Raw genomic sequence first — 13,838 nt, forward strand, 5'->3', positions numbered from 1 at the left:
AAACTACTGTATACCCCTATATTACAAAGCCTTTATACTGGACCTTTAGGATTTCTCTTAAAAAGTCACAGTGGAGCCTTGCAGGTGCAATTGTTTTACTGTATGCAGCCTGAATAAAGTCCCATATGATTTGTTCCATTGAAACTACTGATTTTTAACATTTCAGAGGTTGTATATCTGCTTAATGTTTGAGACCTTGAATAGTGAGAAACACATTTTAAGTTCTTCATTTGGGGATTCAAATAATAAAATAGTCAACTAGCTGTACTTAAAGATTGTCGCTAATGTGTGCTTGTCGTAATGTTTAAAAAGGTACAGTTGGCCCTTTTGTGACATTAGCAGACCATATGTCAATCTGTCTGTCAGACATTCATGATCCCCAGAGGTTGAATCCCACTGACTTTAGACATTTATGGTTCAGAGTAAAGCATCTTGACAACTATTACATGAATTGCTACAGACAGTTAATGTTCCTATAGGAAGAATTGTAATGTTTTTAAATGACAGATTTTTTATCCAGCGTCATGATCAGGTCAAATATTAAACAAATTACATTTCCCATCAGCCTCAGTTATATATTGTGTTTAGCAAAGTCTTGCTTGTAAACATGGTAAACCAATATGCCTTACATGGAACCTGCAAAAAAATCTGCATGTTAAATTGCAATAATGAGCATGTTATCTTGCTGATGCCAGCACTCGAAGCACCTCTGTGACTCGGTACAGTATTTCAGGGCTGCTAACATGGCTGCAGTCTTGATATACAGACCGTGTCAGACACTGCCTCAATGTACCATAGCTAGTGTAGTGAAGTGTGGAAGGGAGCAATTGCTAGTGGTGGTCTCTGTGCCATAAATAGTTGGATGGTGTTACGGCAGCCAGTGCTGTTTGAGTTTTGGAGTGTGTTCATGATGATGGGTATTACTTGACAATAATGACGGTAGATACAGGAGCTCCGCTAATGGCTGCTCTTAGGCCTTAAGCAAGCTGCATTAAGCAGCGGTAATGGTGCAAAGAGCCAACTACCCAAGGACAGGAAACCCAGACACCCAGGTGAAGGGCACTTATCAGAGCACATGTAGGTGGAGTGGGTGTCCAGGAATCCACCTATCACCCCAGAATGTAAAGGAGGTTAATGACAGCAGTGTTATTATCCAAGTAACATTTAAATATAGATATATACAAAAACAAATGACAAACAATAAACACAACTGGACAAATTGTTCCCAATTCTACTTCAGATCAGTCTTCAAAAACCAATGTCTAAATGAATAGTAACTCCTTTGCCTTCCTTTCCTCCTCCCCAAGGAGTTACTGCCAATTGCTTTTTGCAGCATCACACCCTGAATGGCAGAGGGGGGGTTGGAGACTCAAGGTGAATGAAAAGCCCAGACAAAAAACGGTATGTCCTATATCTGCCTCCCTTTGTAGTGAAGAAGAGTCTGCCTGAAAGAGACAATCAGGTATATAAGGTGAAAGAGAAGACAAATTAAGAAAAGAGAAAGAGAGAAAGGGAAGGGGAAGAGCAAGAAAGAATGATGAAATATTTAAAGAAACAAAGAAAAAGGCAGAGAGGGAAAAGGAGCAGGGGAGGCTTTTATCAGACATAGATTAACTCCCCTCTGTCAGACCACCTGCCTGCAGCGCACACACACACACACACACACACACACACACACACACACACACACACACACACACACACACACACACACACACACACACACACCCCCCCCCCCCACACACACACACACACACACACACACACACACACACACACACACACACACACACACACACACACACACACACACACACACACACACACACACACACACACACACACACACACACACCATGTGTCCATTCTTTACGTGATGGACATCAGTTTGAGCAACACAAAAAATAACTGTAAATATAATTTTAAATTGTGCTCTATGCTAATTCTCATCAGCTCTAAAATCCCTCTGGCAGTGGTTCAAATTGAGAAAACCAAATGGCACCGAGCCCAAGATGGCAGAGAGGGAAATGAAGAACCACTTTCATCTGATTATTGAAATCCATCACTGCCGAAAGACCATAGAAGCTGCTCTGTGACATCATTAATTATTTGGTGAGTTATGATTTCATCTTCGTTATGAGATTGCAATCCAAAACTTCAAGGTGATTGCTGACGGAGCACACTTGCACCTGCATGTGGTTGAATCCTTGACCGTTTAACTCAGAACCTGGAGGCTGGCCATGTTATTCATTGCGATTAATCAAATACAAACAGAAGCTTAATCTGTGTTAGCATGCACACATTTTAGCCCACTGTAGGTGGCCAAGCTGGGTCTTTTTTTACAAAATATTTAAAGTGTGCTGAAGCCTGAACATCTGTGGGGTCTGTGGTATAATCGAGTCCAAAAACAAACAGTTTCCCAAAGGTTGTATATACTATTGGCTCAACCCTGGAGGTTTGCTCCTGTGCTTTTGCTACTATGACAAGTCAAAATGTCTGCTGTGAAAAAGGCTTAGTTACACTTTCTAACATTCTAACAAAAAGAAAGTCTTGCCAGAGGATATAATATAGAAAGACTGGGCAGCAATGACCTTTTCTTCTCCAATAACCATCAATCCAACCATTTGCGGTTTCAAAAGTCACCTCTTATATTTCAAAATCGTCTGATCTTTTCAGCATATTTCTGGCCCATTGTTTCACACTTCTGGGAAAAGCTAGTTGTTCCAGTGAAAAAACGTTGAAGTTCAGAACCAGTGAAGGCGATCCCACCCAACTGTATCAACGACCAGATGGACTGAACGTCCTTAAAGAGGAAGAGATACCAGCTCTTCTATCACACAATATATCCAATGTCTCTCTTCTCTTTCTAATGTGTCCTGTCACTATCTCTTGTTCTCACTCTTTTTCTCTTCGCACGATTGGACGATGGCAGGCGTGAAAAAGCAAACTTAGACAGAGCACGTAGCCAAGCCGGGTGCCAGACCATCTGCCTGGCCAAGGACTTTCAGACACCATTTCAGACGGTGGACGTCTGAACCTTGGCATCAACAGCATGTGCTGCTAGAATACTGATCTTCCTATCATATCTGATACTGCTTGGAAAGACATAAACGAACATGATAATGAAACCAGGAAGGAACAGAATCCAAATTATAGAACCAATATTATAATTCACAATTACCATTTAGAAAATGAAACAAAAGTGCATCATTTTGGTCTCGAAAAAAGAGATGAGTTGGATATCTGCATAAGACAATGTTGACCAAGCAAGTTTGTGAACAAACAATACATTTGAATTGCATCTAAAATGTATATTAAATATTAAATAAGCTGAAGGAATAAACCAATATTAGGAGGATATACACGAGTAAGAGTTCCTTACATCATCCAGTAAGAAAGTATCGGAGGAACAAGAAATATGCTGTCATTGTTTTTTATTGTTGGGACCTTTTCAATGGGACTAAAAATGTAAAGTTGAAAGAATGGTGCAAGATGAACATGAGTATCCAACTTTTAAGGAATTCACCATCAGAGGAACAGTAATGAGTAAATCTCATGATTCATCTGCTTTAAGATCTTTTCACAGAAAATTATTAATTAAGCCAGTCCGTCCAGTAGTCGTTGAGATATCTTGCTATAAAACATAAGTATTTACGGTCAGACAGAAGGTGCAGATGCCGGATACTAGTAGCAAAAGGATATTATGGAGCCATTTGTTGGATCCAGTTACAGAGGGTAATGAGATAACGAATGTCCTTGTTCAGGAAACTTCTACGTCAATATCATATTAGAGGATCAGGTCAGTTCTCTGTAATCTCTTTATAGTTAATTACAATTGAATGGAATGGTTTAATCACTTCGACGGTGGGTTGAAGGTATAGCTGCAGTTTCTTAGATCCTGACAATATTAAGAGGGTTAGCATGGCCAAAATGTTTTTCTCCTTGTTGGTTCTTCAACACAAATGAATGATGTCACATGGCATGTCACAATGTATTACCATTGGCAGGATACAAAGAGGGCAAATATGAGAGCGACAAACAGATTCTGGCACCTTTGCCAGCTTTAAAGTGGGGGCAGGGAAACGCCAGATGTTCCTGTTTATTCAGGGATGTTGTAAGCAAAGACTTCTAATGGGGTTTTCTTCCACAGTAAGCAGGTTAAACCACAGAATAGAATTAAAAGTCAAACCCGTGTAGATCATTATAGGCTTGCTGAGGAAAGAGACTGTTCTCATCACCTCTCTGTGGTTAAAATTACTTTACTGTATTTAATTTTCATTATTTTTTTCAGTAAAGAAAAAAAAAAACACCTACTCTGCACCTTCAGTACACATAAACACACACAGCATGGTAGAAAGAAAGAAACAGTAATAGCCTTTGCACACGCGTGTGAACATGTCAAGCCACATTTGAAATGACAGTATTCCCATATGTGGGTGAAGGTTAATGTGTTGTGAGTTTGACCTATTTCAGAAAAACCACTTTGTTGATGAGATCACATGTAGAATACTGAACTAGAACGCTGCTGTCGTTCTACACCACGTGCTTATTATATTTGTTTCCATTTGGTTAATTATATAGTTTATATAAGAGCATGCCACTCACATGGCAGGACATTGTTTGGCTGGCTAGCAATAAGAGGGATATCTATCAAACGGTCACTCATGCAGAGCTTTCCAGTCTGTTGAATTGATCTGTTTATTGCCAGCCTGTCAATTGGACCTCTACAGCGCAGTACACGTGTCCTAGTTTAAAGAGGCAGCTGTGAAACACAGGCCTCATTTCACTGTTTTATATGGAGGCAAATATTTAATTCTAGCTGTTATTCCATAAGGGATTCTTTATTTGCACAACGTACTCCCTGCTGAATCTGCTCACGTATTAAAGGCTCAGTGATGAAAGATATTGGAGTACATACTTAGACATATTTAAAGCTGTTCTGTGTGGTGCATTGTTGATGTATTCCCTCTGACGACTTGTTATGTTGTCCTTGAAAATAAAAGTATGTTCAAGTAATGCCATACTATAGGTACAATTTCTTCCTACCAGAGAACCTTTTACAGAGCCATTGACACAGGTATAAACTAGGGCATAAGGTGAAGTGGAAAAGTTAATTTGAATAGAAACACCTGGTATTAACCAGAATGCCAACTTCACCTAAATGTATTAGATTCCTCTTAAGCACTTGAAGATGAAAATGAACGTTAAAATGTGCACCACACAGGGACCTGCTGTACTGCTCTCAAGCATCCTTTCCTTTGCTGCTAGCCTCAGCATCTTTCCACTCAAAACGTAAACTGCTTTTTTCCCCTGACAATGTGGAATAATGTCTTTTAGCCTTTATCCCTCTATACTCAGTGGAGTTCACAGCTCCCATTCTTCATTGTCAGGAACATTGCCATGCTACAGTCCTTACTTTGTGACACAAGAATGCAACGATTTAAAGGAAAATGACTAAAATACCTGGCCTGCAGTTTTTCATTGATTCTACATAATTTAAATTACCTTAACCTTAACTGCGAGGAGACCATGATTTGGTCTCTTCACAGTTGAGTGGGAAAAGTTATTTAGAGCCTGGTTATTGAATCAGTTTATATTAATAAACTCAACAGAGCTCTTCTGTTGACCCTATCCCCCACAGACCCCATTCCCTCAGTAAGATGCCCTCACCAACTAATAGCAATCACTACAGCAAGAAGAGCCATCTTTCTGCTTATGAACACTGACAATACAGCAGCGGTAAGACCCACGTCTTTCCACTACAGCACCTGGCATCTGATCTCTCCGGACGTCAACTAAAATCAAAACATGCCTGATTGCATTTGCCAAACTCATTTAAACAAACTGCTGACACACCAGGTATTATCAGTGGCTCAGATCTGACACTTTCACCATACTGTAGCCTGTATAAGAGGCTTATGTATTTATGTTCATGTGATCTCCTCATGGCTTCATCAGTGAACCACCATGACCAACTACCATTTAAATTGTGGATCTTATTTTAGCAGCAATGAACAGATCGTTTATTGAGAAGTTATTAAAATTGGAAGTTGGAATATGTTATGGAAAAAATATTAACTAAATATGTCAAACATAAAAAATAAAAAAAGGGAATAGTAGACATTCAGTCAGAAATAAAGCAAACAAGGAAAGTAAATGGAATAAATAAAGTGTTTTTTTTGTTGTGCTGGGAGATGAATATGTATATTTACACTGCTATCAGTGCCCATAGGCGAAACACAGAGCTGAATGTGACCCTGATGAACTCCTGGAGAATGTGTGTTTGTGAAAGAGTGTGTGGGTGGTGGCACCATCCATCCTGGATGTGCTCTCATAGTCGCCCAACTCCCCACTCATTGCTCTCTTATGTTCAATCAATTCTCAAACTCAGTGAAGAACAAACAGTACTTCCACATACAGTATAATGCATACAAAGATACACTTTTTGTGTTTGAATGTGACTCTTGTTTGAGCATGTACTTTAATATATCACAGTTCATTGTACCCGACAACCATACGGTGTGTGAGAAATAAACAAATCACAAAACATTAGGTGTCGGCCTAAGCACATACCTCAAATGTGAGTTGACATTGGAGTAGCATGCAAGAAATGTAAAACGCAGCGCAGTGTAGCCTACAATATTGGTATTGTCAGCCTCATGCCTGGAAATGTAATGTGGGATAAAATTACGTAAGTAGATTCCACAACACCTCATCAAACCTCCCAACCGGGCAACGACTGAGAAAATGGACCACCCTGTTTCTCACTTCATTTTCTTATTGATTCTCAAAAGGATTGGTTCCTGGGCATGATTCCATTATAATATGTCGTGCTATGGCTGGTTATAATACATTTGTACTTAAAAGATGAGATAAGAATTACTTTATTAATCCCAAACTGGGAAATTTGTGTCTGTTGTGTGTTATAGTCATTTCTGAGAACTAGCAACACAGCAATATCACTTAATCAGTCCGATGAGAGACAGGAACACATTTGCGATCATTTTGGAAAAATTCATTTAAGAAAGGATTGCCTGATGAGAAAAGGTTAGACTATAGAAAACTGTTGAAAACCGACCGCAGCAAATTATTGAAAACATTACTGAAGTTTACGACCAGTTCCTTCACATGTTAAAACCAGATTGCACACCAGAATATCAACATTTCAGGGTGAACAACATTTTGACGACACACTTGCTGTTACTGTCTCAATGCACTTGTTGCTTTGCCCCAGGCTCAAAAACAGGACACACACACACACACACACACACACACACACACACACACACACACACACACACACACACACACACACACACACACACACACACACACACACACACACACACACACACACACACACACACACACACACACACACACCACTGCAGGAAATAAACAAATAATGTCTCTCTTATTTAGCAACCTCCCAAAGGGAAATCCAAAAATTAACACTTGTATCCAACAAAAGCCATAACAAATCTGACCGCTGTGCTCGTTCTCAAAAAATGTAATCCTACTTTGGTGAGAAAGTCACCTATTATACAAGTCTTGATACGATTTATGCAATAACAAAATGAAAGAAGAGTTTCCCAAACTTTTGCAGAAATATACAACAGGCTTTTATACAGATTTGGAAAGTACCGTTTTTAGACACAGTGAAACACACAGACACACACACACACACACACACACACACACACACACACAGACACACAGACACACAGACACAGACACACACACATACACACACAGCAGGGTAAGGAAGCTTTCTGACAGGCAATGAGCTCATGAGATCTGAATGTCTTCCTGTGGTGAATGCTTTTTTGTGGCTTTCTCACAACTACGTCCCTAGTTTCCTCCTTTTTCTCACACTTCTTGTCTGCTCCCACTCTTAACAGACACAACTTGCTCTCCATTTAAGGTTATTCTTTTATCTGCTTCATTTAGTGTGAGGAAAAAAATAAAAATAAAGCAGAATTCTCGGTTTAGGCTTCTTAATATGTTAAAGTGTTGTGTACTCCTTCTTCAAGGAAAGCAGGTTTTGAGTTGCTAAGTTGTGGATATAGGTCTCAGTTTAATGTGTCTGTCTGTGTGTCAGTGTGTGAGAGAGCGTGCGGGTAAACATTAAGCTTGACAAATGGCCAGTGGTTTAAATCAGACTCAATTAAGATTTATGGTGGGCGAGGTGCCCCCGAGTAAAGAATTCAAGACAGTTTGAGTGCTTGGATTTGTCTACATGAATCTATAACTACAGCAAATGTTTATTTTTCTATTTTAATTTGAAAAATAAATCATTATAAATGCATATCACTAAGATTTGTCAGAGCCTTCATGTCTATAAACATTTCTTGAATCATTTAATACTCTAAGAGTCTTAATATCTTTACAGTTGACAGCAGACACTGTACCATAAACACTCTGAAAATGGCTTTCAGACGTCTTTCCAACCACATGTGTGTGCCTGACATCAGAGCAGAGAGGGCCTCTGTCATAATGGGGTGTTTGCATATATGTAATTACAAACACACTTAACCCAGCTTGAATGCTACTTTGAATTATATAGAATTCACGTCAGCATGGTTAAATATAAAGTTATTGATAGAGAGAAACAAGAGTGTACATGTGTGTGTTCTTGCAAAAGAGCAAACTTTAGGTTCTCGCATATAGAGAAGCAGCAGTGGGTAGTTCCGATGAAAATCACTGGGTTTTGACCTCAGCAGGTCTTTTGCTGGGTTCAAATTAAGAGACCATGTTAAGCATTCACTTAGGGCAGCGTCCTAGTCGAGTAAAATCATTCACAAAATCTGATTTGAGGATGAGGCTTTTAGTTAAAAGGTTAAAGTTCAAATGGGATTAGGCTGAGGTTAGGGTTGCAGTGCAGATGGTTAAGGTTAGAGTTTTGAGCCAGAAAATTAAAAAAGTCAAAAGGGTCTCTCAAGTGTAGTAATACACACAAGTGTGTGTGTGTGTGTGTGTGTGTGTGTGTGTGTGTGTGTGTGTGTGTGTGTGTGTGTGTGTGTGTGTGTGTGTGTGTGTGTGTGTGTGTGTGTGTGTGTCTCTGTCCTCTGGGAACAGTCATTCATTTATCACCACACGGACTCCCTTTAGAGCTTTTCTGCTGGTGTCTAAAAGGAACAAAAAGATTTACTCCAAAGGCCAGTCCTCCCCCTCATCATCTCGGTCACTCCTCTCCTCCCTCAATGTCCCCTGCCCTCCTCCCCACCCCCCTCCCAAGCACACTGCTCTTTCTGTGGTATCCAACCAAAATCAACTGGACCATTTCAGGAGTTGCCGTGCAAATCACAGCTTTCAATTACAAGGGGTTATTCAAAACACAAGCCCAAATGATCTGTTCGACCTTTTTCTATAGCAGCAGCTTGCCGTTATGCTTTATGGCACAGTTGCTAGATGATCAGAAATTTGTTTGGATATGAAACAGAGTTCCTTCCGTCTGTTCTTCATTTCCCAACGACTCTGACTGGTGGTCGTTTGGCAGACGGAGGATTGTGTGACCCCGGCCTTCTGGAGAGGTCAGTTTCTTGCACATAGAAATCCCGCTGTGGTAATTATGCCTCTCCCTTGAGCCCTGTGGACTGAGACCAAACTTAAACAGACAAGGTAACTCAGGGCAACAATTAATGCTAGAGCTAGCCTTTGTTGCCTGTCTGTGCTGTTGGAGGACACAAATTGCCTTTCATTAAACAACTGAATACCGCTCAGGAATTTTACCGTATGGGATTGCCTTCCTACATTTAACTTATGTAATCGAGCAGGTGGGTGCTGCAGGCTTTCATTGAGCTTCTTTCAGATGAGGTCAAACAGCCTTGAAGAAGAAGGCAAAAGAATCAGTTTCAGGTCAAAAGACAGCAGATAAACCGGTTGTCCCTTTGCTAATATTACAAGATCTTCAATACTCTGTACCGATTTAGTAGTAGCAATTGAGGTTCTCCACCCACCTACACATACAGTAATCTGTCTGCCAACTCACATTTGGGCCTTCCCACCCACGTCCACACACTCATGCACACACAGACATTCACAAAGCAAATGAGAACAGAGTGTCCAGATATAGTAATAATAATCAGCCGAGCACAAAGAGCAACATGCTGTATTCAGCACTAAGAATCTCACTCAAGACAAAAACAAAACACCCCTTTCATTTCAATATTCTGGATATTTTCAGTTCACAGTCATAAGATTATTTTGTGTAAAATCAAGTTTATAGTACCATATCTGCAAGCAGTTTCGGATGGGAAATTAACATAAAAGCAAGAACTGCAATAGCAGTGTGTAAGTTATTTTTGGGGAAATGGGCAGAAACATCTTTTTGACTTTTTTTCATTTAAAGGTTAAACTGCTTTTAATTTGGCAGAACCGGCTGTACTGTTTACATGGAGATAGAAAACTAATTTGTGGAGTGTACTCTAGAGCACTAACTGTTATATCATGTATGTCACAGGCCTGTGTTTAACATCATTCCCCTTTCAACCACGTTTGCTTCCTGCCTCTCTGGGATTACTTTAGAGAAAACTAATGTGAAAATGCTTTTTCTTGGATTCTCCCCAGGAACTCCTCAGCAGTGTTGAGTCATAGCAGCATTTGGCACAGTAACAAACAGTTGATTCCTCTTGTAAATATTCAGTATAACAACATCAGTTAGGAAATGCATTACCCTCGGGTAATACATGAATCATATTATGATGTTCAATCGGAGATTATTCAGACTGACAATCTTCAGTATTTAGATATTTGGTAGCAATATCCAGTAAAATCCTCCAGGCCCAAAAAAAAGTTATTGCCAGTAGACAACATTTTAAAAAGCTAAAGAGCTTATTGCCCCGTCTCACAGAGGACTCAGTCCACGAATGAAAGCAAAGGCCATGGATTTAAACGCGCAATGACCTATTTTCACTGTCAGCATTTTATCAGAGGACAAAAAGGTAGTTTCGGTCTCTGTTTGAAGATCTTTTTATCACAGTGTGCAACAAACTAATGTTACTCATGACTCATTTTATCTTACATGCATTCTCATACTTTTAGTCAGCTTTGCATTCATCACCATTGCAAAGCCAGAAAACCAACAAACTCCAGGACCACCACCAATGTAAAGTTGTGTTATGGGATTAAAGTTTCCAAAGGCCCAATTGTGTAGCCTCTCTTACAGGGAAATCGTATAAGTGAGATCCAAAGCAGCCCAAAGAACAATAAATAAAGACTGTGTTCAAAATAAATGTTGTTTGTTCTGATCCCGGCATTGGTTGTATGTATCAACCTTTTACTACCCAACTCGATGGGTTATTGATGCAACTTATAACATACTTAAAGAAAGATTGTCACTTGTTTTTATTTATTAATCAAGTAAGCAGCATTTGACGTATCGACAAATGTGTCTAAGGAGATAATCCAGGATGCAATACTCCTCCTATAAATGTGGTAATGTTTGTCATTATACGTTGTTTGGATAAACACAGTACATATAGGCCAACATGTAGAATTAAGCTTTTTCAAAGAGAAGGCATCTCTGTCACAATTGCAAACCATTGTAAATCTATGCAGTGACGCAAAAGGTCATTAAAGACCATACCATGGTGATCTGATACTAAGCAGGCATTGCAGAGATTGTCCATATGTGTGTGCTGAGGGGTAGAAGGCTGTTTAGCCCCGTCAGCAAAGCAGCTCTTGTCCTGTATCACTCCCAAGGTGACTTCTCCACTGTTGGCAGGCAACAACACACTCTCTCTCTCTCTGCTTCTCCTACACACCCATCATCTTTTAGATGCCACTAAGTAATGTGCTCTTGTGTCTTTTTTTGAGATATCAACGTGCATTTTTGCCTTTCCTTTTTTTTCTCCTCTCCATCCTCCCCTCATTTCCATAATTGCAGGTAAGATGTAAAATGCTAGCAAAGAAAAAACTCATGGGTGTATTCATTAAGATTCTGTACCATGCATGTGGCTTTGTCTACAGTCAGACTTAGGCTTTGGCTGAGTGCCAACACACAAGCACCTGACCTTTCCCTCTCTCAGTTCTGGTAGTGGAGAGCATCCACCTACACAGCAGCTAACATACCTCCCACACAATCTCTCTCACAGGAAGAAAATTTTTGAGAGGCTTAGTCTGTGAATCTGTGAAAGATTTCAGCCTGGAAACAAAAACTATGCCATTCTGTATTAAAATAACTTCAGTGCAGACCCTGCAGGTGTGTGAGTGCAAGTGTTAGTAAATAGGCCGTTGTCCTGTGTCTTCAGTAGGTCATCTATTTTGGTCCAGGTTAATTCTCTACATCGGAGTAGGTGTGCTAATTTCCTCTGTGTGTGTCTTCCTGTTTCACTGTTTCTCTCTTTGTCTCGCTCTCTCTCTCTTTCTGTTAATTGATTAAGAGGATTTAACCGGCTGCTGCAGCTTTAAGCACAGACTGCATCCACCAATAACCACTTGGGTGCACACAACAGCCAGGAGATCTAAAACGGCTACTTTAAGATCAGCTTAGGACTGTTACAAACACACACAAACATATGTGCTGTTATCACTTGAGAGAACACCAAGTTGACAGTAACTCTAAGATGATTTACCTTGTTGGTCTTTATCCAACCCCAATACTTACCCTTAAATTAATTTAACCCTAAAATTAAGCAAAATCCAAGTCCAAGCCTAATATTGGTGATTTGCCTAATGTGATACTGCTTTTCACCCATCAACTAGGCTAAGTCTCCGTAATGTGACTGTTAAACAGCATGTACTCATTTCACAGACAGTTTTGTCGAATCAATGTGTTAATGAGCGATGACAATAATGCAATTCACAGTTGAGCAAGAGAAAAAGGATTGAAGCACACTGATACTGCCAACATCCTTACGTTTTTTTTTCATGTTAAGTAGTTAAAAATCCATTGTAGCCCATAATTAGCATATCTAAATGGTAATCTTTCAGTTAATTAGTATCATGAATCAGTGTTTGTCAAAGCCACCTTCGGGCTATGAGAGATTATTCCCTGCAGCTGCTAGCAAACAAAACCTGCTAACGATCTCCCATATTCTTATTGATAGAAGTGGAATACAATATTTGAAACAACCAAGCTTGCCAGAATTAGCACAAACACTACATCTCTTATCAATCCTTTACATACAGTATGATAACCTATTTTGAAAGGGAGTCTTGTAAAAATGACAGCAGCAAACAAAGTTTAGTCCTCAAATGCTAGTCTCATTTAAAATAACGTCCTATACAGATAAAAGAACAACTTCATACCCTGAACAAATTGTTGCCGGCCTATAATAAGCTGCAGATTAAAGAGTGTAATCACAAAATTAGATTCTGGTCTTATCATAACCGGAATACATTTCTATTGAGAATATAAATTAACCAACATCCTCTGGCAGCAGCATCATGATAACCTTCTGTTCCCGACAGCTCCAACACTACTTAAAAACTCAACTCATGAGAATAACACTCAAAATAACCTTCACGGTCCAATCCACCCACAATCCCGTATTGCTGTTGACACCCTGAAAGTTGCATCCCATGCAGAGCGGTCTTACCTTTGTGACAGTCATGCAGAATCAGTGGGTGAGGAGCAAGCCAGTGTCCCCTTCAAGCAAAGAGCAACGCCGCAGGAGTGGCAGAGTGATGAGGAGGAGAGAAGGGCAGCTCTGCTGAACATGCAGAGAGAGCGAGAGAGAAAAGAGGAGGGGACAGACAGGTTAGCGTGTCTGGCTCACTAAATACGAGAGGGCTGATTGCTGCTGCAGTGAAGTAATGGCTGGCAAGCCGGCATGCGGTTGGTTACTACAACAGGGAAAAGCTCTCTGCTAGGATACACCCCCTCCCTCCTCCCT

The 13,838-nt window shown here is 40.0% G+C and overlaps 1 protein-coding gene across 1 annotated transcript in view; it reads right to left on the minus strand.

Annotated features, from left to right (window-relative positions):
• Positions 1–13,826, minus strand: part of coro2ba (coronin, actin binding protein, 2Ba) — a 34,225-nt gene extending 20,399 nt beyond the window's left edge. Inside the window, exon 1 of the mRNA XM_063881169.1 lies at positions 13,542–13,826. Within this exon, the coding sequence (XP_063737239.1) occupies positions 13,542–13,556 (15 nt within the window). The 5' untranslated portion in view covers positions 13,557–13,826. The remainder of the gene's footprint in view (positions 1–13,541) is intronic.
• Positions 13,827–13,838: the final 12 nt, after the last annotated feature.

Source organism: Eleginops maclovinus, chromosome 4, assembly GCF_036324505.1.
Source record: "Eleginops maclovinus isolate JMC-PN-2008 ecotype Puerto Natales chromosome 4, JC_Emac_rtc_rv5, whole genome shotgun sequence".
Lineage (NCBI taxonomy): Eukaryota > Metazoa > Chordata > Actinopteri > Perciformes > Eleginopidae > Eleginops > Eleginops maclovinus.